Source organism: Lagopus muta, chromosome 25, assembly GCF_023343835.1.
Source record: "Lagopus muta isolate bLagMut1 chromosome 25, bLagMut1 primary, whole genome shotgun sequence".
Lineage (NCBI taxonomy): Eukaryota > Metazoa > Chordata > Aves > Galliformes > Phasianidae > Lagopus > Lagopus muta.
The window spans coordinates 3,892,544-3,915,751 of NC_064457.1; the positions used below are offsets into that span (position 1 = coordinate 3,892,544).

Genomic DNA, 23,208 nt, shown 5'->3' on the forward strand with positions numbered 1-23,208 from the left:
CCTCTCCTTTTTATTTCCTCATTTCTCTCTTTTTTTTTTTTATCTTTTTTTTTTTTTTTCTTTTTATTTTTTTTCCTTTCCTTTTTTTTCTCCTTTTTTTTTTCTCCTTTTTTTTTCTCCTTTTTTTTCTCCTTTTTTTCTCCTTTTTTTCTCCTTTTTTTTCTCCTTTTTTTTCTCCTTTTTTTCCTCCTTTTTTCCTCCTTTTTTCCTCCTTTTTTCCTCCTTTTTTCCTCCTTTTTTCCTCCTTTTTTCCTCCTTTTTTTCTCCTTTTTTTCTCTTTTCCATTTTCTTCTTTTTTTCTTTCTACTTTTTCCTCTATTTTTCTTGTTTCTTTTTTCCCCTCGATTTTATTTTTCTTTTTCTCTTTTCCATTTTCTCTGCTTTTCTTTCCTATTTTCCTCAATTTTTCTTTTTTCCCCCTTTTTTCCCTCTGTTTTTTCCTCCCTCTCCCCTTTCCCCCCTCCCCCCCTCCGCCCTTTTCTCTCTCTCTCCCATTTCTCTCTTTATCCCTCCTCCCCATTTCTCCTCCCCTCCTCCATAGCGGTTTCTCCTCGCCCCAAACGCAATTTCTCACTCTTCGTGTCCCGCCCCCCCCCCGCCCGTTCCCGCTCCCCCCCCGCGCACCCCCCGACCCCCCCACGGCCGCAGCGGAGGAACGAAACGCCCCGGATCGGAGCCTCCGTGCCGCTCCGTGGGGCTGCGTCACCCCCTGCCGCCCGCCCCACAAACGGTGGGGATCCGGGATCCCAAATCCCATCTCTGCAGTTCTGTGATCCCAAATCCCACTTCTGGGCCTCCACAAACCCCGGTTTCGTTTTTGGGGCTTTTCTGCAGCTGCGCCCATTCATTAAACCGGAGGTGATCTGAGCCCGAGGAGCGCTGCCCAAACAGAGCAGCGAACCGCCCTATAGCGTGTGGGGTGGGGGGCAGTGATGGGGAGTGGGGAGCAGTTATGGGTTGGGGGCAATTATGGGATGTGGGGGCAGTAATGGGGACAAGGGTTGCGGCGGGGCTGGGGGCGGCCCAGGGCTGCGGGGGTGAGCGATGTGGGGCAGAGCCACAGCATGGGGGAGCGTGATGGGGGATGGGGGATGGGATAGGTGTACGGGGATGTGGGGTGTGGGATACGGGGTGTGGGGTGGCGGTATGGGGTATGGTACGGGGATGTGGGGCATGAGATGCGTTAGGGGATATGGAGTGCTGGACATATGGGATGTTGGGGTGTGGGGTGGGGGGTGTGGGGTACAGGGTGTGAGATCAGTGTTAGGGGATACGGGTTATAGGATATGGGGCATCAGATACGGAGTGTGGGATATGGGTGAGGGGTTTGTATTAGGAGAGGAGTATGGCATGTAGGAGAGAGAATAGAGGATATGGGGTATGTGATGTATGTATGGGGAGTGGGACAGGGGATGCAGAGTGTGGGGTGCGGGGTATGGGATACAGGATGTGGGGTGCAGGATGTGGGATATGGGGTGTGGGGTGCGGGCTATGGGGCGTGGGGGTGGAGCACGGCGTGAAGGGTGCGGGCTGTGGTTTGGGGGCTGCGATGTCGGGCGCCATGCGGGTGCCGGGACGCCCCGGCCTACAACTCCCATCGGCCCTCACGGCCGGAAGTGGGCGCATCTTCCTCATCCCCCAGGCCCCGCCCCCTCCGCAGACTACACCTCCCGCCATCCCGCGCACCGGAAGTGGGCGTCCCCGAGGGGGCGGGGCTTCCGCCGCCGGCCGCGAGGAGGAGCGAGCAGAGCTAAGATGGCGGCGGCGGCGGTGTTGGAGTTCCAGCGCGCGCAGTCCCTGCTGTCCACCGACCGCGAGGCGTCCATCGGCATCCTGCACTCCATCGGTGAGCCCCGGGGCTCTCCGCCATCCCTCGGGCGGCTCCCGGCCGATCCCCGCCCCCTCCGTCCCGCGGCGCGGCCGGCTGCTGACTCACGGCGCGGCGCGGCCTGCTGGGCTCGGGGCGGCGGGTCCGGAATGGCGGGGATTGGGGGGGGGGGGCGGGTTGGGGTTTGGGGTTTGCGGCTCCTCGTGGGGTTGGGCTGTGACGTGTGGGGCAGCGGCTGCGGCGCCGTCAGGGCTGTGTGAGGGGCTTTGGGAGTGGTGGTGAGAATCACAGAGTGACAGAAGGGCCTGGGCTGCAAAGGAGCACAGTGATCACCTGGCTCCAACCCCCTGCTGTGTGCAGGTCGCCAACCTGCAGCCCAGGCTGCCCAGAGCCACATCCAGCCTGGCCTTGAATGCCTGTAGGGATGGGGCATCCACAGCCTCCTTGGGCAACCTGTTCCAGTGCCTCACCACCCTCTGGGGGAAAAACTTCCTCCTCATATCCAACCTCGACCTCCCCTGTTTCAGTTTAAAACCATTCCCCCTTGTCCTATCACCATCCACCCTCACAAACAGCCGTTTCCCCTCCTGTCGATCCACTCCCTTCAAGCACTGGAAGGCCACCGTGAGGTCTCCCTGCAGCCTTCTCTTCTCCAAGCTAAACAAGCCCAGTTCCCTCAACCTTCCCTTATAGGAGAGCTGCTCCAGCCCTCTGATCATCTCAGTGCCCTCCTCTGGGTCTATGGGTAGGGGTTGGGGTGGGATAGGGGCTGCTGGGGGTATGGGATGAATGGGGTAATGGGTTTTGGGTAGAGAACGTGGGGTGTGAGTTACGGGGACATGATGTGGGTTGTGTGGGATGTGGGGTTCCTCTGGTGGTGCCACGGAGCAGAAGTTGGAGTTGCCCTCAGTGCTGTGTGAGGGGCTGTGGGGTGTGATGGTGAGGGGCTGTGGGTCGGGACAGGACAGGGGTTGGGGTGGAGCAGGTACTGTTGGGGGTGGGGAGCTGCTGGGCTGTGGGGTAACAGCGCTGTGGCACATACAGGGTGGGGGGTGAGAGCCATAGAGTGGAGTGAGGGGGCTGCGTTGTGGGCGTGTGGGGTCAGGGGACATGGGGTTCACCCCCAGGGATCACAGAATGGCCTGGGCTGGGAGGGACCTCAAGGATCACGGAGCTCCAACCCCCTGCCACATTTCATGGCAGCCCAGGCTGCCCAGGGCCCCATCCAACCCGGCCTTGAACACCTCCAGGGATGGACGGGGCATCACAGCCTCTCTGGGCAGCTGTTCCAGCCCCTCACCGCTCTCACAGCACAGAACTTCCCCGACATCCAACCTCCATCTGCCCTCCCTCAGCTTCCAAGCATCTCCCCTTGTCCTGCTGCTGTCTCCCCTTTCACAGAGTTGATGGGGTGCCATGGGGCAGCAGGTGGAGCGCCCTCAGTGCTGTGTGAGGGGCTCTGGGGTGTCACAGGATCTGTGGGTGGGGGTTGGGGTGGGATGGGGGCTGCTGGGGGGTGTGGGGTTATGGGATGTATGGGGTACAGGAGAGGGCGTGTGGAGTATGTGATGCAGGGTGTGAGTTATGGGGTTATGATGTATGGGCCAGGATGTAGGATGTGGGTTAAGGAGAATGCTTATATAGGATATGGGGTTTCTCCCCAGGGGTGCCATAGGGCAGTGCTTGGGGTGCCCTCAGCGCCGTGTGGGGATTCTGGGGGTGTCATGGTGAGGGTCTGTGGGTCAGGGGTGTGAGGGGAGTGTGAGTGGGGTGTGGGGCTTTGGTGTAGGATGGAGGGTTGGGGGGTGTGGGCTGGGGGACATGAGGTGCAGGGTGTGGGTTGGGAGGTAGAGGGTGTGTGGGGTATAAAGTGTGGGGTGGGGGCTGTGGGTACAGGGTGGGAGGTGGGGGTTAGGAGTTATGGGGTGTGAGGTGTGGGCTAAGGGCTGAGGAGTGCACAAGGTGTGTGGTGTGTGCTATGGAGGTGGTTGGGGGGCTGGGGGACAGGCAAGGCGTGGGGCCTGAGACGGTGGGAGCAGGGCTGGGGGTGTGGGGCCTCAGCCCCTGTGCTGGGCAGCACAGGCTGCATGTCGCAGTGGCGCTGGCCGTGGCACCGCTGGCTGTTGCTGTGCTGTGTGACAGCGGCGCCGATCCTCCGGGGGCCCCCAGCACTGCTGTGCTCTTTTCCAGTGAAACGCGACGTCCAGGAGAACGATGAGGAAGCGGTGCAGGTCAAGGAGCAGAGCATCCTGGAGCTGGGGTCGCTGCTGGCCAAGACGGGGCAGGCAGAAGGTGAGGGGGGGTTGGGAGCGCTGGTCCTGGGGGCTGCGTTCGGTGCCTGTGGTGTCTGTGCTGGGATTTGGGGCGTTTGGGGCACGAAGGACCTCCTGGAGCGGGGGCTGCTCTACCGAGCCTTCAGCAGAGCTGGGGGAGGAGGGGCGGAGGGAGAGCGGCTGGGCTTTGATGAAACTTTCAGATGGTTGGGACAGGGTTGGTGGGGGAGAAGACACTCGGTGTTGTGCCAGGAGCACTTCTGCACTGCGGTGCTGAGGTCGCCCAGCTGTGCTTCTGTTCTGCTTCCCCCCGTGCAGAGCTGGGGGGGCTCCTGAAATACGTGCGGCCGTTCCTGAACTCCATCAGCAAGGCCAAGGCCGCCCGCCTGGTGCGCTCCCTGCTCGACCTGTTCCTCGACATGGAGGCGGCCACGGGCCAGGAGGTGAGGCTGCCTCCCACTGCTCACCTGCTTAACGAGCGGCTGCCATGGCGTCCTGGTTGATGAGGAGGGCTGAGGGCTGCAGGGCTGGCAGCTGCTGCAGGGCTGTCCTCGTCCTCTGCTTGCTCTGTGCTGGGCTGTGCGGCCGCCCCCGAGGAGCAGCATTGCTGCGCCCAGAGCTTCCAAACCAAACCCAGGGGTTCAGAAGTTGGGATTTCAGCAGCAATTCAGGGAAGCAATTCAGAGAGCCCAGCCTTTGTTTTGGTTGTTCCAGCACAGCAGGGCTGTCCTGGGGGTGAGGAAAAGCTCCTGAGAGCCACGTGTGTGCGGGAAGGTTTGTGCTTTGGGTTTGTAAGGCTTGGGGAAAGCCTGGCCTCGACTTTCCCTCGTGCTGGGAGCTGTAATTCACATCTGTCACCGAGCGCTGGGAGCTGTGCCTGCATGGAGCTGCGGGCTGGGCGGTGGGGATCACTGTCACCTGGAGCAAACCCAGAGGTGACAGCAGCTGTCCTTCCTGGGCCGTGCTGCTGGGCGGGCAGCTCAGCGCTGCTCTTTCTGCTCCCATCAGGTCGATCTGTGCCTGGAGTGCATCGAGTGGGCCAAGTCTGAGAAGAGGACCTTCCTCCGCCAGGCTCTGGAGGTACGCTGCTCCCACCCCGCGGCTCACAGCGGCGTTTCCCCGGCCGGGGCCGAACCCCGCACGGGTCGGAGCGCCGCCGCGTGAGCCCACAGTCCTTTCTTGCCCGCAGGCCCGGCTGGTCTCGCTGTACTTCGACACCAAGCGGTACCAGGAGGCGCTGCAGCTCGGTGAGTTGCCCGCTGGGCGGCGGCAGCGGCCGCGAGCTGCGCGGAGCGGAGCCGTGCTGCTCGTCTGGTGGCGCCCCGCTCCCGCGGCTGCTCTCAAAACGCTCCTCCGTCGGAGCGTTGGGGCCTGAGACGGGAGGAGCAGGGCTGGGCTGGGAGCGTGGGGCCTCAGCGGGCGCGTGTCCCGCAGCTCTGGGGACCCGAGGAGCCCTGCTGCCATGTCGGCCGGGAGCGGCGCCTGTGCGGCTGTGCTGAAGCCATGGGGCCGCGCCACCCCGTCCCAGCCGCGTGGTGCCCCGCTGCCCTTCCCTGCCCTTCCTGGCCTCGTGTGCTGCAGCCTGGCTCAGCTGCTCTGTCCCTGCAGGCTCCCAGCTGCTCCGGGAGCTGAAGAAGATGGACGACAAAGCGCTGCTGGTGGAGGTGCAGCTGCTGGAGAGCAAGACGTACCACGCGCTCAGCAACCTGCCCAAGGCGCGCGCCGCGCTCACCTCTGCGCGCACCACGGCCAACGCCATCTATTGCCCCCCCAAGCTGCAGGCTGCCCTGGACATGCAGTCAGGTACCGCAGGAGCTCGGCGTGGCGCTCCACTTGCTGGAGCTGTGGGCGCCCATCGAGCCCCACCTCGCCCCCCCTCACGCAGGGATCATCCACGCGGCGGAGGAGAAGGACTGGAAAACGGCCTACTCCTATTTCTACGAGGCGTTTGAGGGCTACGATTCCATCGACAACCCCAAGGCCATCACGGCCCTCAAGTACATGCTGCTCTGCAAGATCATGCTCAACGCGTACGTGGCGACGGCGCTGGGAGAGGGGATGGTGGCGGGCGGTGCTGGGGGGGAACGCGGCCGCGGCTCAGTGCTCCTTCCTTCCCACAGCCCTGAGGACGTGCAGGCGCTGGTGAGCGGCAAGCTGGCGCTGCGCTACGCGGGGAGGCAGGTGGGAGCGCGGCTCTGAGCAGCTTGTCCTGCTGGAGGGCAGCCAGGGCTTCCGGTGCTGCTGGGCGCCGATCCTCGCCCCGCTGCTGCCGACCCCGCAGGCGAGCGGCTCCTTTCTTCCCCTGCAGACGGAGGCGCTGAAGTGCGTGGCGCAGGCCAGCAAGAACCGTTCACTGGCGGACTTTGAGAAGGTGAAGCTGGGGAGCTGCGGGGCTGGGGGCTGCGGTGCCCCACACTGCGGCCCCTCGTGCTCCGCTCTGCTGGGGGTGGCCGTGCTGCGCTCACTGCTCCCGCTCTGTAGGCGCTGACGGATTACAAAGTGGAGCTCCGGGACGACCCCATCATTAACACTCACTTGGCAAAGCTCTACGACAACTTATTGGAGCAGAACCTGATCAGAGTCATCGAGCCCTTCTCCCGAGTGCAGGTCAGTGCCCAGCGAGTGCTGCTGGGGGCCCTGCACACCTGCTGCACTCTGCTCCCCTTCCGCTGACACACAGGGGGGAGGAGCAGCCCCTCCTGTGGTAGGGCAGGGCTGAGGCTGCAGCCGTTTGGGGCAGGGAGTGAGTTTGGGGGGCCCTGCAGAGTGTCAGCCCTGCGACATGCGTGGGTCTGGGCCCTGTGGGGAAGCCTCGGCAGCCCTTGCCCAGAGGGGCGCTGCAGCTGCGCCATTGCTCTTACAGATGGAGCACATCTCCGGCCTCATCAAGCTCTCCAAGGTAAGGGCGGCCCTGGGGGGCACCCCAGTGTCAGGGGCTCAGCTGCAGCACAGCCGTTGGTGCTGCATGTGGGGCTGCCCTGCCCTGCTGTGCCCCACTGTCAGCAGGGCGGCGCTGGGAGCGTTTCCCAACATCTGTGCGCTTCATTTCCAGGCGGACGTGGAAAGGAAACTCTCACAGATGATCCTGGACAAGAAGTTCCATGGTGAGACCCCGCACCGCTGCCCTGGGTCCCCTCCTGCCCCTCTGCACCCCTCAGGCTGCCCACGGTGTGGGGTAACAATGAGGCGTCGCTGCCCCTCCGTTAATCCGGGGCATTAATTGCTCGTTAATCAGCGCTCGGTTCAGTGCTGCCCAGCTGTGCTCAGCCCCATGGCAGCACTCTGGCTGTGCTTTGGGGCACACGGAGCCCTTTGGCACCCAATGACTGCAGCTCTGTGCCTCGCAGGGATCCTCGACCAGGGCGAGGGCGTCCTCATCATCTTCGATGAGCCCCCCGTGGACAAAACCTACGAAGCCGCCCTGGAGACGATTCAGAACATGAGCAAAGTGGTGGATTCGCTCTACAACAAAGCCAAGAAGCTGACATAGGTGAGCGGGGCGCAGCCGCGCTTTGCAGGAGCGCCCCGTGCCCCCCTGCTCACAGCCCCTCGTGTTGTGCAGAGCCGGCCCTGCGCTTCCGCGTGTGTGTGTGACGGGAGAGTGAATCCTTTAGGAGAAGTTTTGTTCCACTTTTCGCTCGGAAAGTTTTTAATCCTCCCCTCCCGGTGCTGTTCCTGCGGTGCGGCCCCAGCCGCGCCCCTCCCCGCCGCCACTGGGCGGAACGCAGGAGACGAACGGCGGCCGCTCCGTGCACTGGGGGCCGCTCCGCGCCCTCCGCTCCGCCTCGCGCCGCTGCTGGGGCGCTGAGACCCGGCCGCCCCCCCATCACTGGCCCCGGAGCCGCCGCGCAGCGCTGGATGCCCCGCACCGCCCCGTTCCTCAGCACTGCACCTCTTCCACGTCTTCCCCTCCCCCCACCCCCGATCTCTGGGTGGGTTTTGGGCACCGCCGCCGCGTTGAACGGTTCTGTGCTGCCCACCACCGCTGTATCTGATGTTCAGATGAGTTCCAATAAAATGAGGTTTTTTTGGTTTGGGTTTTTTTTCTTCTCTTTCACTTTCATCTCCCTCCCCTGCATGCGGGGGGAGCGCAGAGCTGCGGGCAGAGCTGCTGGGGGTGGGGGGGGGCTTCTGTGCGGCTCTCAGAGCCGCGCTGCGCTGCCAGCGCCTTCCGCGTCGCCTCCGAGCCGTTCCCGTGCCCGCGTTGAGCTGCGGGGCCCTGAGGCGCCGCCCGGTGCCGCCCGCCCCGCACGGAGCGTCGGCGTTGTGCCGAGCGGCGCGTTGCTCCCTTTGCCGGCGGCTCCCGTTGAGCTGCGGGCAGCCGAGCGCGGCTCCGTAACGCCGGGCGGGGGGGGCGTGGCCAAAGCCCCGCTCGGGGGCGCGGTCAGCGCGGAGCGCGCCAATGGGGAGGCGTGGTTCCGCGCGGTGGGCGTGGCTTGGCGGCGCAGGGGGCGCGGCCTCTCCTTTCCCCGCCGGCGCGCCGGACGCACGTGGCGACGCGGGAGGGGCGGAGCGGGGCCGGCGCGGGGGCGCGCACTGCGCCGGCGGGAGCGCGCGGGGCGGAGGGGCGGAGGGGCGGGGCTGAGCGCGGCGCTGAGCGGCGGCGGCGGAGCGGGGCCGGGGCCGGGGCGGGCGGCGGGGCCCGGCGGGCGGCCGGCGCCATGGGCACGGTGCTGTCGCTGTCGCCGAGCTACCGGAAGGCCCCGCTGTTCGAGGAGGGGACGGCCACGGTGGGGCATTACACGGCGGTGCAGAACAGCAAAAACGCGAAGGAGAAGGGCCTGAAGCGGCACTCGCTCATCTCGGTGCTGCCCTGGAAGCGCATCGCCGCCGTCTCGGCCAAGAAGAAAAGCTCCAAAAAGGTGCAGCCCAACGGCGGTTACCAGAGCAACGTCACCCACCTCAACAACGAGAACCTGAAGAAATCGCTCTCCTGCGCCAACCTCGCCACCTTCGCGCCCCCGCCGCCCTCCTCCTCCTCCTCCTCCTCCGCCGCCGCGCTCCCCCCGGCTCAGAAGAACCCCCCCGGGGGTCCCGCCGCCGCCACCGCCACCCCGCGCCGCGTGGTGGTCCAGGCGTCCACCAGCGAACTGCTGCGCTGCCTGGGCGAGTTCCTGTGCCGCCGCTGCTACCGCCTGAAGCACCTCTCGCCCACCGACCCGGTGCTGTGGCTGCGCTCCGTGGACCGCTCGCTGCTGCTGCAGGGCTGGCAGGACCAGGGCTTCATCACGCCGGCCAACGTGGTGTTCCTCTACATGCTGTGCCGCGACGTCATCTCGGCCGAGGTGGGCAGCGACCACGAACTTCAGGCGGTGCTGCTCACCTGCCTGTACCTCTCCTACTCCTACATGGGCAACGAGATCTCCTACCCGCTGAAGCCCTTCCTGGTGGAGAGCTGTAAGGAGGCCTTCTGGGACCGCTGCCTCTCCATCATCGACCTCATGAGCCCCAAGATGCTGCAGGTCAACGCCGACCCCCACTTCTTCACGCAGGTCTTCGCCGACCTCAAGAAGGAGAGCGGCGCGGAGGAGAAGGGCCGTCTGCTCATCGGGCTCGACCGGTGAGCCCCGCAGCGCCCCGACCGCCGCCGCCCCGAGGTGACTCCGCCGGAGGCTTCCCCTCCCCCCGTCCGTTATCCCCACCGAGGCGGCCCCCATTCGGGGCTCCCGCCGCCCCATCCGTTCTCCTCTCCGAGGCGGCCCGGAGGAGGGCTCTCCTCGGCCCGCCGCCGATTCCCTTCGAGGTGACCCCGGCACCGACGATCCCCATTGAAGTGACCGACGGAGGGGTCGTGGTGTTGGAGCCCCGCGCCGCCCCGTCCGCGTCCCCTGCAGTCGGGCGGCCGCGGCCCCCAGCGCCGACCCCGCGGCGGTGGTTGCGGGTCGGGGTTCCCGTCGGGCACCGACCCGGGAGTGTTGGAAGGACCTCCGGGACGGCATCTGCTGCTATCGGACAAACCCCAACCAGCGGGGAACCGCCGCCAGCCCCCCACCCTCCCTTCTCTCATCGTTGCTTTGACAGTGGTATCGCGCATGCAGCCATCGGAGCATTTTGTGTCTTCGGGAATTAAAAAAAAAAAAGAAAAAAAAAAAAACCGAAAAAAAAAGGGAAAAAACGACAACAACAACAAAAAAAACACGCTCACACACAACGACAACAAAAAAACCCAACCCGGAGCGGGGCCGCAGCCCCGCCGCACACGGTGCCATTCCTCCATCGCTGTACATTGGGATCCGCTGCAGCTCCACGCGTCCGTTTTTTTTTTTTTTAGTGCAATCTCCTCCGTAGATCTGTTGACCAAATTGGTGGGTATTGTTCTTAATTTATATCTTCGTCTCCTTTTTGTATGTGTGTGTTTAGTGCGTTTGTACGTATGTGTGGTTTATAACCCGACAGACCGTGTCGCGGGGCCCCGTGTGCCTGTAATTTAATGCCCCCCCCTCCCCTCCCCCTTATTTTTATTTATTTTTGTACTGTGCTGATGAAATAAAACGCACTGAGCATCCATCACACGGCACGCTGCTCTCTGTGCTGGGGGTCACCCCCCCCCCCCGCCGGGCCCATCCGCCCCCCACGGCCGCGCTGAGTGCTGGCGGTGGAGGCACGGCAGGTTCTTTTGTTGCTCTTTTACACGTTCAAATGCCGACGACTTGAAAACAACAAACAAATAAAGAGGGGTCGCTGCAGCGCGGCCCCGGGTCAGCAGCAGCTCGTTTATGGCTTCGCCCCAACGCAGCGCAGCAGCAGTTCATTCGTGGGAACAAAGCAGAACTCTCTCTCTATACATTTTTAATATATATATATATATATATATATATATAAAACCAGAGCTGGAACAGATGATGCATTTCATACAGACGTCTCGTGACATACAGCACTGCCATCCCGCAGCACCACAATCTCCTCCACGCCATTCCTCGCCGCACGGAGCAGCGGGGCACAAAGTGCTGCTCAGAGCCCGGAGTGCAAAGCGGGCACCGCCAGGGGGCTGCGGGACGGGGGAGGGGGGTCGGGGCAGAGGGCAGCCGGGGCCGTGGGGACGTCCCTATGGCCGCAGCGCCGTGGGGCGGCCCCACGTCCCACCGAACGGGGCCAGGAGGGGCTGCGCGTCCCGCTGCCCTCGGGATGGGCGGCGTCGGGCTCCAGCGCTGCCCCACGGCTCTGCTGGGATTTCTGATCTCTGCCATCGTGCTGTGAGTCCCGACCTGACCGGCAGTGCCGGGAGCGGCTGCAGCGGGGCCGCGGTGCGGCCGTGGGGAGCCTCGGGGCGCAGCGCAGCCCCACTGCAGCGGTGCTGTGGGGGCACGCGGCGTCTGAAGGTCACGGGAACATTTGGGGCAATGCAGGGGGAATTAAGGCAAAGCCGGCACGGAGAGGCCTCCCAACTGCTCTGCACCGGGAGCCCCAGCCGAGCGGGCAGCAGAGCCTCGCACCGCCCCGTGCCGTCGGTCAGTGCCGCGCCGCCGGCCCGCTGCGGTGTCTTTGGGTCCTCCCGCAGAGCCGGGAGGGGGGGCTTGAGGCACCGCCGTGGGGGTGCGGGGGGGGCATCGGTACCATAAATGCTTTGGGGGAGAATTCAGAAGCTTTTCCCATCGTCCCGACCCACGGCGGCCGCGCAGAGCCGTCGCAGAGCGACCGCGGCCGCGGAGCTCCCGGATTCGGGTTCGTCGAGCGCCGAGCTTCGGGGCCGTCCGGCGCGGCGCCTCCAAACGGATCCCACGGGCCGGGCGGTCGCAGCCCCAAAGCTCCGCGCCGCTCCCGGGGCCGCAGGGCGGCTACTTGCCCGGCACGCAGAGGACGAACCCGGAGCGATGCTTGGTGAAATCCGGCTGCGATTGGTCGATCCGCGTCTCCACGGAGACGGAGCACTTCCTGCCGTGCAGGCTGCACTGCACCGGGTGAGCCACGCTGACGCGCAGCGCGCGCTTCTCGCTGCAAAGCAAAGGGCGGCGGTCAGCACAGCGCCCGCACCGCGCGACGCCCGGCCGCGGCCCGGCGCTCTGTGCGAGCCGCTGCCACGAGCCGCGGCCCCGATCCCGCTTAGGCGGCTATTTTTGCTCCGTCTTAGCGGGCCGCGCTGCGGGCTCAGCGCCCCGCTTGGCTCTGTGTGACGCCTCCGGTCCCTTCGTGGCCTCAGCTCTGCAGGGAGCGGGGCAGCGCCCACGCCGGCTTGTGGCAAAGCCTGGGTCGGGAGGCGACTCCCGACCAGGCTTTGCCACAAGCCGGCGGGCGCTGCCCGGCTCCCTGCAGAGCTGAGGCCACGAAGGGACCGGAGGCGTCACACAGAGCCAAGCGGGGCGCAGGAGACCCCTGGATCGTCCGGTGCAACCTCGACCCTCAGTGCCCACCCAGGGAATGTGGAAAAGACCTCAGAGAAAAGCGCAGGGTCTGGAGGAGGCCGGGTGTCAGCAGCCCCACTGCTGGCGCCGAGGCTCCGTGCGGGGCAGATAAGGCCCAGCGCTGCACCAGCCATGTGTGTGTATCTCCTGCAGCACGTTGGGGCGTGCGGCACAACGATACCAAGGTTGGACGGCGTCCCCACTTCTGCTCCCCAGAAGCAGAACAGGGTGCTTCACAAGGCTCTGCCATTTCTTCTCCCCTGGTTCAAAGCCTGCCGTCGTTTATCCCTTACGAAGCATTTGCTAAAGCTGCTCCGTGGTCTGCGGGATGAAAAACGTGGCTGCTAAGTAGGGAATTCCCAGGAAATCTCATCAGCAAAGCAGCTTGCAACAAACAAAGCACAGGCACCGCAGGCAGCGTGTTAATATTTCATGTCCTCCACCAGGAGAAAGATTTCCAAGCGGAGGAGGGCCCACATCCATGGGGTGCAGCTCCAGCACCCAACGGCCGCCCCATCTCTCAGCTATCCTGAGGTCTGGCAGAGATGTGGGGAAAGGCTCCCATCTGCCTGTTGGCTTTGGTACGACCCGACCTTGCCACAAAATGCCCCAGTGCTGCGTTTCTAACGAGAAACCACCGTGCCAAGAATGTGATTCAGCTCCTGGCCATGGATGGAGTGAAAGCAGCATCAGAAATGCAGCAGCACCAGTGATGGAGGAGCACTTAGGAAGATGAAGGCAGAGTGCTTTCCTGGCTCTGACATCACAGCTCCATCCCTGCATAGGATGAGCAGCACTAAGCTGTCCTGCTCCCACAGGGAGCAGTGCTGCACATCCAGCTCAGGGCTCCCAATGGCCACGTCCTCACAAGACGTTGGTTCAGAGTTCATAGAACCAGGGGCTCATAGGATGGTTGGGTTGGAAGGGTCCTTAAAGGTCACAGAAACATGGAATCATGGCTTGGTTGGGTTGGGTTACACTGGGTTGGGTTACGTTGGGTTGGGTTGGGTTACGTTGGGTTGGGTTGGGTTGGGTTATGTTGGGTTACACTGGGTTGCATTCTGTTGGGTTGGGTTGAGTTGGAAGGGACCTTGAAGACCACAGACCCATAAAACCACAGCACAGTCAAGTTGGAAGGGACCCCAGAGTCTCACCCACAGCCACGGGCACCTCCATGGATGGGGCACCCACACTTCTTTGGGCGCCCTGTGGGTAAGGAATTTCTGTGCTGATGGAGAAATTCAGAAGAAACGACTTCAGTGTGCATCGTTCCCCCCCCTAAAAGAACTGGGGCTGTGGGGTTTCAGCTGTGTGCCACCCACAGCACACAGGGATGGGGATCTGCTGCTGCCAGACAGCCGCTGAAGCAGCTGATGGTGCTGCACAGCCCTGCAGCTCTGCTCCCACTGCTGGGTGGGGGTGGGGAGCAGAGCAGCGGCGCTGGGAGCAGGCAGGAGCTGCAGCCCCGGGATGGTCACACAGCTCTGGGCTAAAACTGAGCGTGGGGCTCCCAGGGCTCTGTGGGATCACTGGAGCTCTGTGGGAGCATTGGAGCTCTGTAGGATCACTGGAGCCCTGTGGGATCACTGGAGCTCTGTGGGATCATTGGAGCTCTGTGGGATCACTGGAGCCCTGTGGGATCATTGGAGCTCTGTGGGATCACTGGAGCTCTGTGGGATCACTGGAGCCCTGTGGGATCACTGGAGCTCTGTGGGACCATTGGAGCCCTGTGGGATCATTGGAGCTCTGTAGGATCGCCATCCCCCGCTGCCCTTTGATGGAGAGCGGCGCCTTCAGCATCACAGCTCACGTAACCATGGCAGCCAGGCGCCCAGGTCCCAGATCACGCGCTGTGTGTGCAGCCAGGCTGCTGCCGTCCCCAAACCCCACATAACCCCACAGTGCCCAGAGCTGTGCAAATGCCCCCAGATGTCCCCAGTGGGGGGGACGCCCCTCTGCCCCAGCACGAGGTGCTTCCTTCCCAGCTCTGACCTTATGTGGCCGTGCTCAGCAGCATCTATTTCCAGTTCTGACCTGAAAACCTCTATTTTCAACCCCTTGTCCCTGTCACTTAATGGGAAAAAAAAGTAATACTAACAAAAAAAAATTAAGAAAAATGAGAGAGAAGTTAGTGACAGCTTCAGGGGATATGAGAACACCATAAAGAGGCTGTGGAGGAGAGGAGGGGAGGGAAGGGAGAAGGGAAAAAGGGAAAAGAGAAAAGGGAAAACAAAGAAGGGGAAGAGGGGAAAGAGAGAAGGGGAGGGGTGGGAGGAGAGAAAAGGGAAGGGGAACAGGAGAGGGGAGGGAAAGAGGAGAGGAGAGGAGAGGAGAGGAGAGGAGAGGAGAGGAGAGGAGAGGAGAGGAGAGGAGAGGAGAGGAGAGGAGAGGAGAGGAGAGGAGAGGAGAGGAGAGGAGAGGAGAGGAGAGGAGAGGAGAGGAGAGGAGAGGAGAGGAGAGGAGAGGAGAGGAGAGGAGAGGAGAGGAGAGGAGAGGAGAGGAGAGGAGAGGAGAGGAGAGGAGAGGAGAGGAGAGGAGAGGAGAGGAGGTCTGGGAATCAGAGCTCAGTGAAAGGCTCTGCGGCTGCCGTCCCCAACGCAGACCGGCGCTTTGCTGTGCTTTGCTCTCGTTGCTTCATTCACCCCACACGAGTGCAGTTCACACAGGCACTGCAGCACCACCACCTTATTGAAGTAGCTGACCTACTTCTGCTCTGCCTCCACCTAACTCATTGCTCTGCACTCCAGAGGAGCCATCAGCAGATTTCCCATGGCACTGAGAACTGTCTCCATCCACAGCAGCTGAAGCCATGAACAGCAAGCAGCTCCAGCGCTCGGCGTCCATTCATTCGAGCAGAATATCTCCCCCCTCCTGCTGCCAGCTCCCTCCTCCTCTGGGCTTAGCAGAGTTAAATCTGCCACATTTCTCTCTGCGATAAATCGAAAAACTGAGCAGCAAACGGGGAGAAATGAACTGCAAAGCCGATGCTTCCGCTGCTAATGGCTGAACTCTTTGTTCCGGGGCTATCGCAGCGCGTCAAGAGGTTCCCTCCATGTGTTCTGAAGGGCCGCTGCAGTAAGGAGATAAGGAGCCACTGCTGTGAAATCATCTCAGTGTCAGAGGTGTGGGCTGAGCCAAAGAGCCCCACGGCACAACGACCATGATGGAAACGAGTCCCATCCCAGCAGGACGTGCGCGCAGACACTGCATGAGCTTCTGCTGCCTTCACAAACACAGAGCGCCCTGCAGCCCAACCTCAGGATGCTGGGTTGGCAACACAGAGGCGAGCTGCGGAGGTGGCTGGCGGGTTCTCCATGAATAAGAGAGAAAACATTTTGCAAAATAGCTCTGCTCCTGGTGCCTGGTCCTCCCTTCCCATTCGCGCTGCCTTCTGCCCCTCGGTGGTTCCCGAAAGCTTCATTGGTTCAGAGCACAAATGGGCACCCATAACGCAGCCGTGTCACTGATGAGGACATTAAAGAGCATCAGCCCGGCTTCCTAAGCCAACTTCTGTATGCAGAGGTTGCAGCACGGGGGAAAAACCCTGCAGTGACCAGAGATGGATCTGAAGCCCCAAATCCTGCGGTGGTCAACAGTGGGATGGGATGGATGGGGATTCCACGAGATGGGACGGGTTGAGTTGGGGATGGGGTGGGATGGGATGGGATGGGATGGGATGGGATGGGATGGGATGGGATGGGAGGCACTGGGTTGGGGATGAGGATGAGGATGGGATGGGTTGAAGATGGGGATGATGAAATAGGGATGGGGATGAAGATGGGGTGGCAAATCCCCACTTGAGAAAATCTATCCCAGGGCTGATTGCTCCATGATCCCTCCTTCAGCCTTCATTATCTCTTCAATTGCATGATCCAAAGGAGAAGAAAGCCAGGAGGACGGTCTGCCTGCTGCCTGGCTGCATGGGATGCAGGCAGAAGGGAGGAGAGGATGCAGTGTATTTTGGGCTGCCTCCTCCCCAACCTCTCCAGTGTTGGCTGCTCCACGGGAGGGATCTAAAGACGACTTACCCAAAAATGATCATTAAAACCTAAATTAAACCTATGCCTAGTCAATATTTTCCATTCCAACTACCCAAGCAACAGCTTCAGTAGAACCAGCAGCAGCTGCCAAGGTGCTCACAGAACGACGAGCAGTGCCCCATTTCGGGTCACATCTACAAATGGAATTTGGTGCTGGGAGCCAAAGCCGCTCCATCAGCATCTGTCCAGCAGAGAGTAAACCCAGCACGAAACACCTCAGCCCCTTCCTGTGGGAAATGAGCTCTGAGCACCATCCCTCCCAGCTCCTGCCTGCAGCGTGCAGGGAAGGGAAGCGCTCTGGGTTGACCAGCAGGCCATCAACCGACGGGCATCACCTGCACTCATCCTCACCAGTGCCAGTGCCAAAGAGATGCCAGATAACAGCACAAGCCCCCACTCTGCGTTCGTCATTCTGCTCAAAACACACCTCGAATTTCGAGTGGAATTCCTTTCAGTCTTAGGCCTGGGACTGAATTCTGCAGTGAAAGCAGTCAGCGACGCAGACTTCAAAGCACTCACCCCAGCTCAGCCCAAATCGCTGCGTTAATTACAGGTTGGTTTGCCAGGAGCACCGCAGCTCCATCCCAAAAATGTGAGACACGCGGTGATGGACGGCGCAGAGCCGACCTGCCGCTAACAATAAACCTGCTGGCTCCGTCTGCCCCATTGGATGTGCTTTGGAGAGAGGTAATGAAAGGTGTCTCTCAATCTCGTCAAACCAGACCAGCAGAGCTGCGCTTTCGTTTGACTTGTAAATCGCAATGCACTCATGGTCAGCGCCACAGGACCGCAGGAGCTGCGTGTTGTTAAGCACTGCCCCACATCAGAGGCACCGTGAGAATGGAACCTGTGCAGAATGACCGGGTCTGTGGGGATGGGACAGGGGACAGCAAATATTCCAGGAGGGAGACGGCAGAGCTGGGAGCGGTGCTTCAACCCCATGGAGATGAGTGCCTGTGCTGCAGCGCCGTGCTTGGGAGGCAAAGCAACTGCTTCTCCATCCCTCACCATGAAAGAAACGACCAGAATTAATTCAGGGTGCTTCTGGGAAAAGGGCCCTTCGCTGTGACTCGGTGCGATGCCCCCACTGCTGCTCTCAGAGCCTCCAGCAGCTCCTGCAGCTGCACACGGTGAGGGGGGATTGCGGAGCACACAGAGATCGCTGTTCTGGGGGCTTCTCTTCAGCTCCGTGCTGCAAACAGGAGGTGATGCTCTGACCCTGCAGCAGGCAGCGCTGCGCAGCCCTCCTCCCCCCGCAAAGAAGCTGCAGGAAACGTGACGGCTGTGCCACAGGAGGGGCTGCAGCCCCACAGCTCCCCGCAGCTCCCCACCACCCCCAGCGGGGGCTGGGAATGCAGCCATTCCCATTCCAGCACGATTATTTTTAGGATGCAGCACCGCGCTGCACCAGGGATGCTCCTGTTGTATCCATGGCAACCTCCCCCCCGCAGCGGGCGCCGCATCCCTCCATCCCACGGCTGCCATGGCCCCACAGCCAGCACCATCCCCCTGCCCAAGGCACTCTGCTGCTGCCACCCTGCTGCCCTGCGCTGTGCCCTGGGAAGCTCTGTGGGGCTCCCAGAGCAGAGCCCGCTGTCAAAGGGGCACGCAGGGAACGTTATGGCAGTGCAGGCACCGACCCTCGTTAGCCACGAGTATTAATTGCCCTCAAGCACGCAGCAGCACCGTTCTGACCCGACCCAAAGGCCGGTGGCAGGCCCGTCTCCAGCACTGGGCTCTGTTGTGTCCCTGCAGCCACTTGAGGAGGAAACAAAAGATTTGCATGAGCTAAAATAGTCAGGGCTGTAAGACGGGGGGACGTGAGCACAGCGCTCCCACCTCCACCGCAGGAAACCGCCTCGCTGCGTGCCATCCCTGCATGCACAGCCCCACGGCACTGCGCTGCTCCTGGGCTGCAGCTCCTCAGCAGTGCTCACAGGAAGGACTGAACCCGGGGCTGCAATTCAGCTGACGCAATGCAACTCCTGTTTTCGGCACCTGAGCTCTCAGTCCTGCTCCAGACGTGCAGCAAAACCCAACGTGGGACGCGGGCACAGCCTGCAGCCGTGGGGAGCCAATGTGGCAGCTCTGCTGGCTGGGCGTGCTCCCAAAATGAATATTTAAACGCCCTGGAAGGAAGGAGGGAGCATTTCTCTCCACATCCATTCTGTTTCCACAGACAAAAGGTTTCCCATGAATTCTGTCTCCCCTCCCTCCTCCACTCTCACAGTTTCAAGACCACATTACAGGAAAGCAAAGGACTCAATTTAGCTTGTAAGGTCGCTGCTTTTTTTCTATGTTTGTCACTGCTGCATTTCGCTGCCTGCATCAAAGACAGACGGGCGTGAAATGCAGCAGGCAGCGCCGTTGGATGGCTGACGTTCTGCTCATTAACCCAGCTCCTGTCAGCTCCAAGAGGAGCTGCAACAGCACTGCACTGCAAACACACTGCAGCCACAGCACGGTGTAACTGTGTGAGAAAAGACTGCAGAACCATGGAATGATGGCATGGCTGAGCTGGAAGGATGTTAAGGATCACAGAACCATGGCATCACAGCACAGCTGGGCTGGATGGGACTCCAGAGGACCCCAAAGCCCCCAGCCCCCCCCAGCTGTCCCCACCTGTAGCTCGGGCGCTTCCACAGACAGGACACCCCCAAACTCACTGAGGACCCCCCTCCTCCTCTCTCTTTGTTTTAACACCATCCCCAGCCCCTGCTTTAACACCCTGCAATGGGAACTGGTGTGTGTGTGCCTCAGGATCTGATGCATATGAGGGCTGTTCCAGCCAGGTGAGCGCTTTGAGAAAGCAATTCTGAATCTGCTGGAAGCAAAACAAGGAGGATGACAGAGCTTGGGCTGGGACAGTGAAACAAAGCCCATATTACAGCACTGGGGTAAGGCAGGGCAATAATGAGACAGGCTGATGTGTCACCATGGCAGGGCTGGGGCTGCAGGTCCTTCCCTGGAAGGAAGGTGACACAGAAGCCCAGGGAGGCAGTGGATGTTCTGTAGGTGCAAAGGGAGAGCAATATTTTCCCCTGAAAGTTTACAGCTAAAAACAAAAGGCTTTGGTAGAAGTCACAAAGCTGCTGCATACGTAACTTTTTCCTTGCCAGTTTCCCCTGCAGTGATGTTTGAGAGTGAAAGAGGAAATACAAACTTGTATTTTCCAACTGCTAGAGACAGCCCAAATAAATGCCTCGGGGACGGAAAGGCAAAGCTGAGAGGTGGAAGGGATGGACGCAACAGATGGAGACGAGGAAGGGACGGACACAACGGCTGGGGAGAGGAAGGGGTGGATGTGATGGATGCAGAGGAACAGGGGTGGATCTGATGGATGGAGAGGAGGAAGAGGACACAGAAGCAGCAGCCGTGTGCCAGCGGCGGTGGGATTTCAGCTGAGGACCCAGCCCTCGTGCAGCCTGACTCCTGCTGCTGCACAGCAGCGCTGCTGGCAAACAGCACAGCTCCAGCAGTAACAACACCAACACAGCACCTGGAGCACACGGCCTTTCTGCAGGCTTCTGTCTGCTGCGGCTCTGCACACCCCCAGCTTGGGGGGCCGCCCCACAGCAGCTCAGGAACGTTCCTTCCCCTCCAAGAGCAACGAACAGAAGCCGGGCTGCGGCAGAGCAAGGAAATGGTGCAAGAGGAGCCAGTGAGCTCAGCAGACACTGCAGGAAGCCCAGCACGGCGTTGTGCTCAGCGCTCTGCTGGCGGCACCCAGTGCACTGTGCAGCATCCGCGGATGCTCTCGAGTTCCTCCTCAGGACGAAGGATTTGCAGACACAGGAAGGAAGGCGCTGGTTGCACACGGACACCACAACGAGCAGAGCAGTGCTTCAGCATTTGCTTCTGCTCTGCCCCGAGCTGAGCTCTGTGAGCAAAGCCGCAGGGAGGCAGCTTAATGGCAGCAGTGCTGCGCAAACAGCGGCTGGCAGGGCGGGCTGGGGGCAGGCGGGCTGCATCTCCTGCACCGAGCCTTGCAGAAGAGACCAACCCAGAACCGAGGCAGCGCTGGCCGTGCTGCCATTGCACACACACAGCAAACACCAACAGGAGGGAACTGTAGCAGCTGTGCAGACAGTGATGGCAGCTGATACATCTGAGCACCTCCAGCTCCAGAGGCCCAGGGACGTTGTGAACCATCGGCAACACAACACAGCCCAGGTGCTCTGCCATCACTCACTTTGCTGTTTGCTTCTCCTTCAAGCACACCCCTCCATGCTGTTCCTCCTGCTGCTCTCTGAGCCCTTTGTCTCCTCTCTCGTGGTTTCTGCTGGTTGCAAAACACAGCACCAGCGGAACTGCAGGAGAGGACTATTAACAGCCACAAGTCTCCATGCCGGTCCTGATTATAAAACAAATTAATTCCAGTCTGAGCCAAACTGAGCCCAGCCCAGCAGCTGGACAAACACAGACGCCTCCAAACAAACACAAGTGGGTGATGAACACTTTGGGGAATGGCATCCCTGCCCCTCTGCCCCCAGTGCAGCCTCAGTTAAAGGCAGTGGAGACGTCCAGTGCTCTATCACCCATCTTTCCCTGTTCCTGGGTGGAAGGATGGCTGTGTGGGTTTGGGTTCATGGGAGCAGTGGGGATGGGCTGGGGCTGGGCTGGAGGATCACAGCATCACAGAACGGTTTGAGTTGGAAGGGATCCTTAAAGGCCATCGGGTCCAACTGGCCGCAGTGAGCAGAGGCACCCACAGCTCCATCAGCGCTCAGAGCCCCATCCCTGACCCTGGGGCTCATGGCTGGATTCAGGCCACCCACCCATACAGGGGTACCTTGTGCCCTCTGAGATGCCCTGGAGCACCCAAACATCCGCATGGGGCAGAAAGATCTGCCCAGCCCAGGGGAGAGCCTCACCTCTTCTATGGAATACCACAGCAGAGGGGGGTGGGACAGCCTGAGGGACCACAGAGAGCAGCAGGGAGCCCAGCAGGAGGATGTGTGTGAGTACAGCAGGCGTGTGGTGGAACGGGAGATGTTCCAGGGCACAGCATCTCCAGCAGAGCATGCAGCTCCCTCACGATGCACGTGGTGAGTAAGGCACAGAGGACATCACAAACGTCACCCAGCAGAGCAGGGCCACCGGGTTCAGCCACCAAAGAGCATCTCCTCTGCCCTTGTCTACACTACAGACTCCAAAACACATCCATTGGGATGCTGCAGTGCCACCTGCACGGCTTGAGGGCACCCCGAGAGCATCGCCTCCCAAACAAACATCTCTGCCCGTCTCACAGCAGGGCTCTGCAAAGCGAAAGGCAGATCAGAGCGCGTCTGTTCAATCACAAGGAGCGACGGCCAGGAAGCTGTGCAGAGATCTCTGCGCCTCTCCCCCTCGCTGTCACATCAGAGGATGCAGCAGCCACACGACAGCACGTTTCCCTGGGAAACAGGGCTAAAAATAGGGTGGCTGGGAGACGTTTGGGAAACCACAGCGAGGACGGAGCACTGCTCTGCATCCGGATGCTGATCCTCAGCGCTGGGATCGCAGAGCTGGAAGGACCTGCAGAGGCCATCCAGCCCGGCTCCCCGCAGTGAGCAGGGACTGCAGGGCTCCAGCAGGCAGCCTGGGGAGGAGCAGGGATCCCCACCGCCCTGTGGAGGCACCCAGCCACGATGCACAGTGGGAGGAGAGCTCCCACATCATCCCTTCCTGTGGGTTCAGCACAGAGGGCAAAGCAGCCCTGTGTGCGTTTAATTACCCTGTGAAACTCGTTAGCCAGGGCTTCCACCTCGGGCACGTCACAGCCGATGAATGGCGGCACAGGATGGATTGTGCCATTTGTATGTAAAAATGCTCCGTGCAGCAGGGATGTTCATTTATACCACGGGCCGAGGGAGATTAAGTGACATGAAATGCAATGAGGATATAAAACACACCTGCTGATCAGTGCTTCCTAACAAGGAACGCGCTCTGTGCACACTGTAAGGTGCAATGAGCCACTGGTCCAGGCAGGGCACAGTCAGCAGTCGCATCTATGGCACCATTCCTCTTCATTCCCCATCCCTGCCACCATCCCCTCCATCCCCGTTCATCTCCCATCCTTTCCCTGCCCCAGGGGAGCAGTGCTGAGGACCACCAGCCCAGGGCAGCGCGGTGGCACCGGGCTGAGGCTCTGCCCCCCACCCACTGCTCTGCACGCTGCCTACAGCTCCTCCTCGCTCCTTAAAAGAGAACAGAACATTATTTACAGTCTAATTTTAAGCCATCACCCCGGAGCCAGAAACTGAACTCATTTCCATAGACTGAGTGGTTTTACCAGTATGCCGGAGCCAATTACCTCCCCTCTCCCCCCATCTCCACTATTACTGTCACCTCCTGGAGGGACAGCGCAGGGCAGGCACAGCCCTCTGAACGCAGCAGAGAGAAAAGAAGAGAGGAAGAAATCTCAAAAACATTTTTCATCGGCTGCGGCCGAACGAACGAGGGCCCATCATTCACATTCATTATCATTCTGCTCTCAGCTCCTCGCAGGCTGAAGCCAGCGCTCCGGCACACGCTCAGAGCAGGGAAGGGGCTTTTAAGTAGGTCAGCAGTAAAGATGATCAAGGAGAGTCTTTTTGGTGCTGGTTTTGGTTGCTGACAGCTGCAGGAGCCCTGATCTGACAAAATGACAGCAAATGGTGCCAGGTGGGCACGGTGTGTAGGGGACACATGATTGGAAAGCCGGGCCTGTGGGGAACATGGGATGTAAGGGGGCTGCAGCATTACCC

The 23,208-nt window shown here is 61.0% G+C and overlaps 3 protein-coding genes across 4 annotated transcripts in view; 2 read left to right on the forward strand and 1 right to left on the reverse strand.

The window, feature by feature from the left end:
- The first annotated feature begins 1,690 nt into the window (after window positions 1–1,690).
- PSMD11 (proteasome 26S subunit, non-ATPase 11) lies at window positions 1,691–8,133 on the forward strand. 2 transcript variants are annotated; one of them, XM_048927059.1, is made up of 14 exons: window positions 1,691–1,846; window positions 4,019–4,120; window positions 4,420–4,544; window positions 5,110–5,181; window positions 5,291–5,348; window positions 5,710–5,904; window positions 5,987–6,131; window positions 6,222–6,282; window positions 6,410–6,472; window positions 6,583–6,708; window positions 6,965–7,000; window positions 7,154–7,205; window positions 7,449–7,591; window positions 7,664–8,133. In XM_048927059.1, the coding sequence occupies exons 1-13, from the start codon at window positions 1,756–1,758 to the stop codon at window positions 7,589–7,591; spliced, it is 1,269 nt and encodes a 422-aa protein (XP_048783016.1). In that variant the 5' UTR covers window positions 1,691–1,755; the 3' UTR covers window positions 7,664–8,133. The 2 variants fall into 2 exon arrangements, with proteins under 2 accessions (XP_048783016.1, XP_048783015.1); XM_048927058.1 differs by lacking the exon at window positions 7,664–8,133 and having other exon boundaries at window positions 1,698–1,846; window positions 6,867–7,000; window positions 7,449–7,556.
- A 590-nt stretch (window positions 8,134–8,723) lies between these two features.
- CDK5R1 (cyclin dependent kinase 5 regulatory subunit 1) lies at window positions 8,724–10,608 on the forward strand. The gene has a single exon (XM_048927062.1). The coding sequence runs from the start codon at window positions 8,763–8,765 to the stop codon at window positions 9,663–9,665; it is 903 nt and encodes a 300-aa protein (XP_048783019.1). The 5' UTR covers window positions 8,724–8,762; the 3' UTR covers window positions 9,666–10,608.
- A 265-nt stretch (window positions 10,609–10,873) lies between these two features.
- The window catches only part of MYO1D (myosin ID), a 70,686-nt gene continuing 58,351 nt past the window's right edge, over window positions 10,874–23,208 (reverse strand). Inside the window, exon 22 of the mRNA XM_048927053.1 lies at window positions 10,874–12,033. Coding sequence (XP_048783010.1) covers window positions 11,877–12,033 — 157 coding nt within the window. The 3' untranslated portion in view covers window positions 10,874–11,876. The remainder of the gene's footprint in view (window positions 12,034–23,208) is intronic.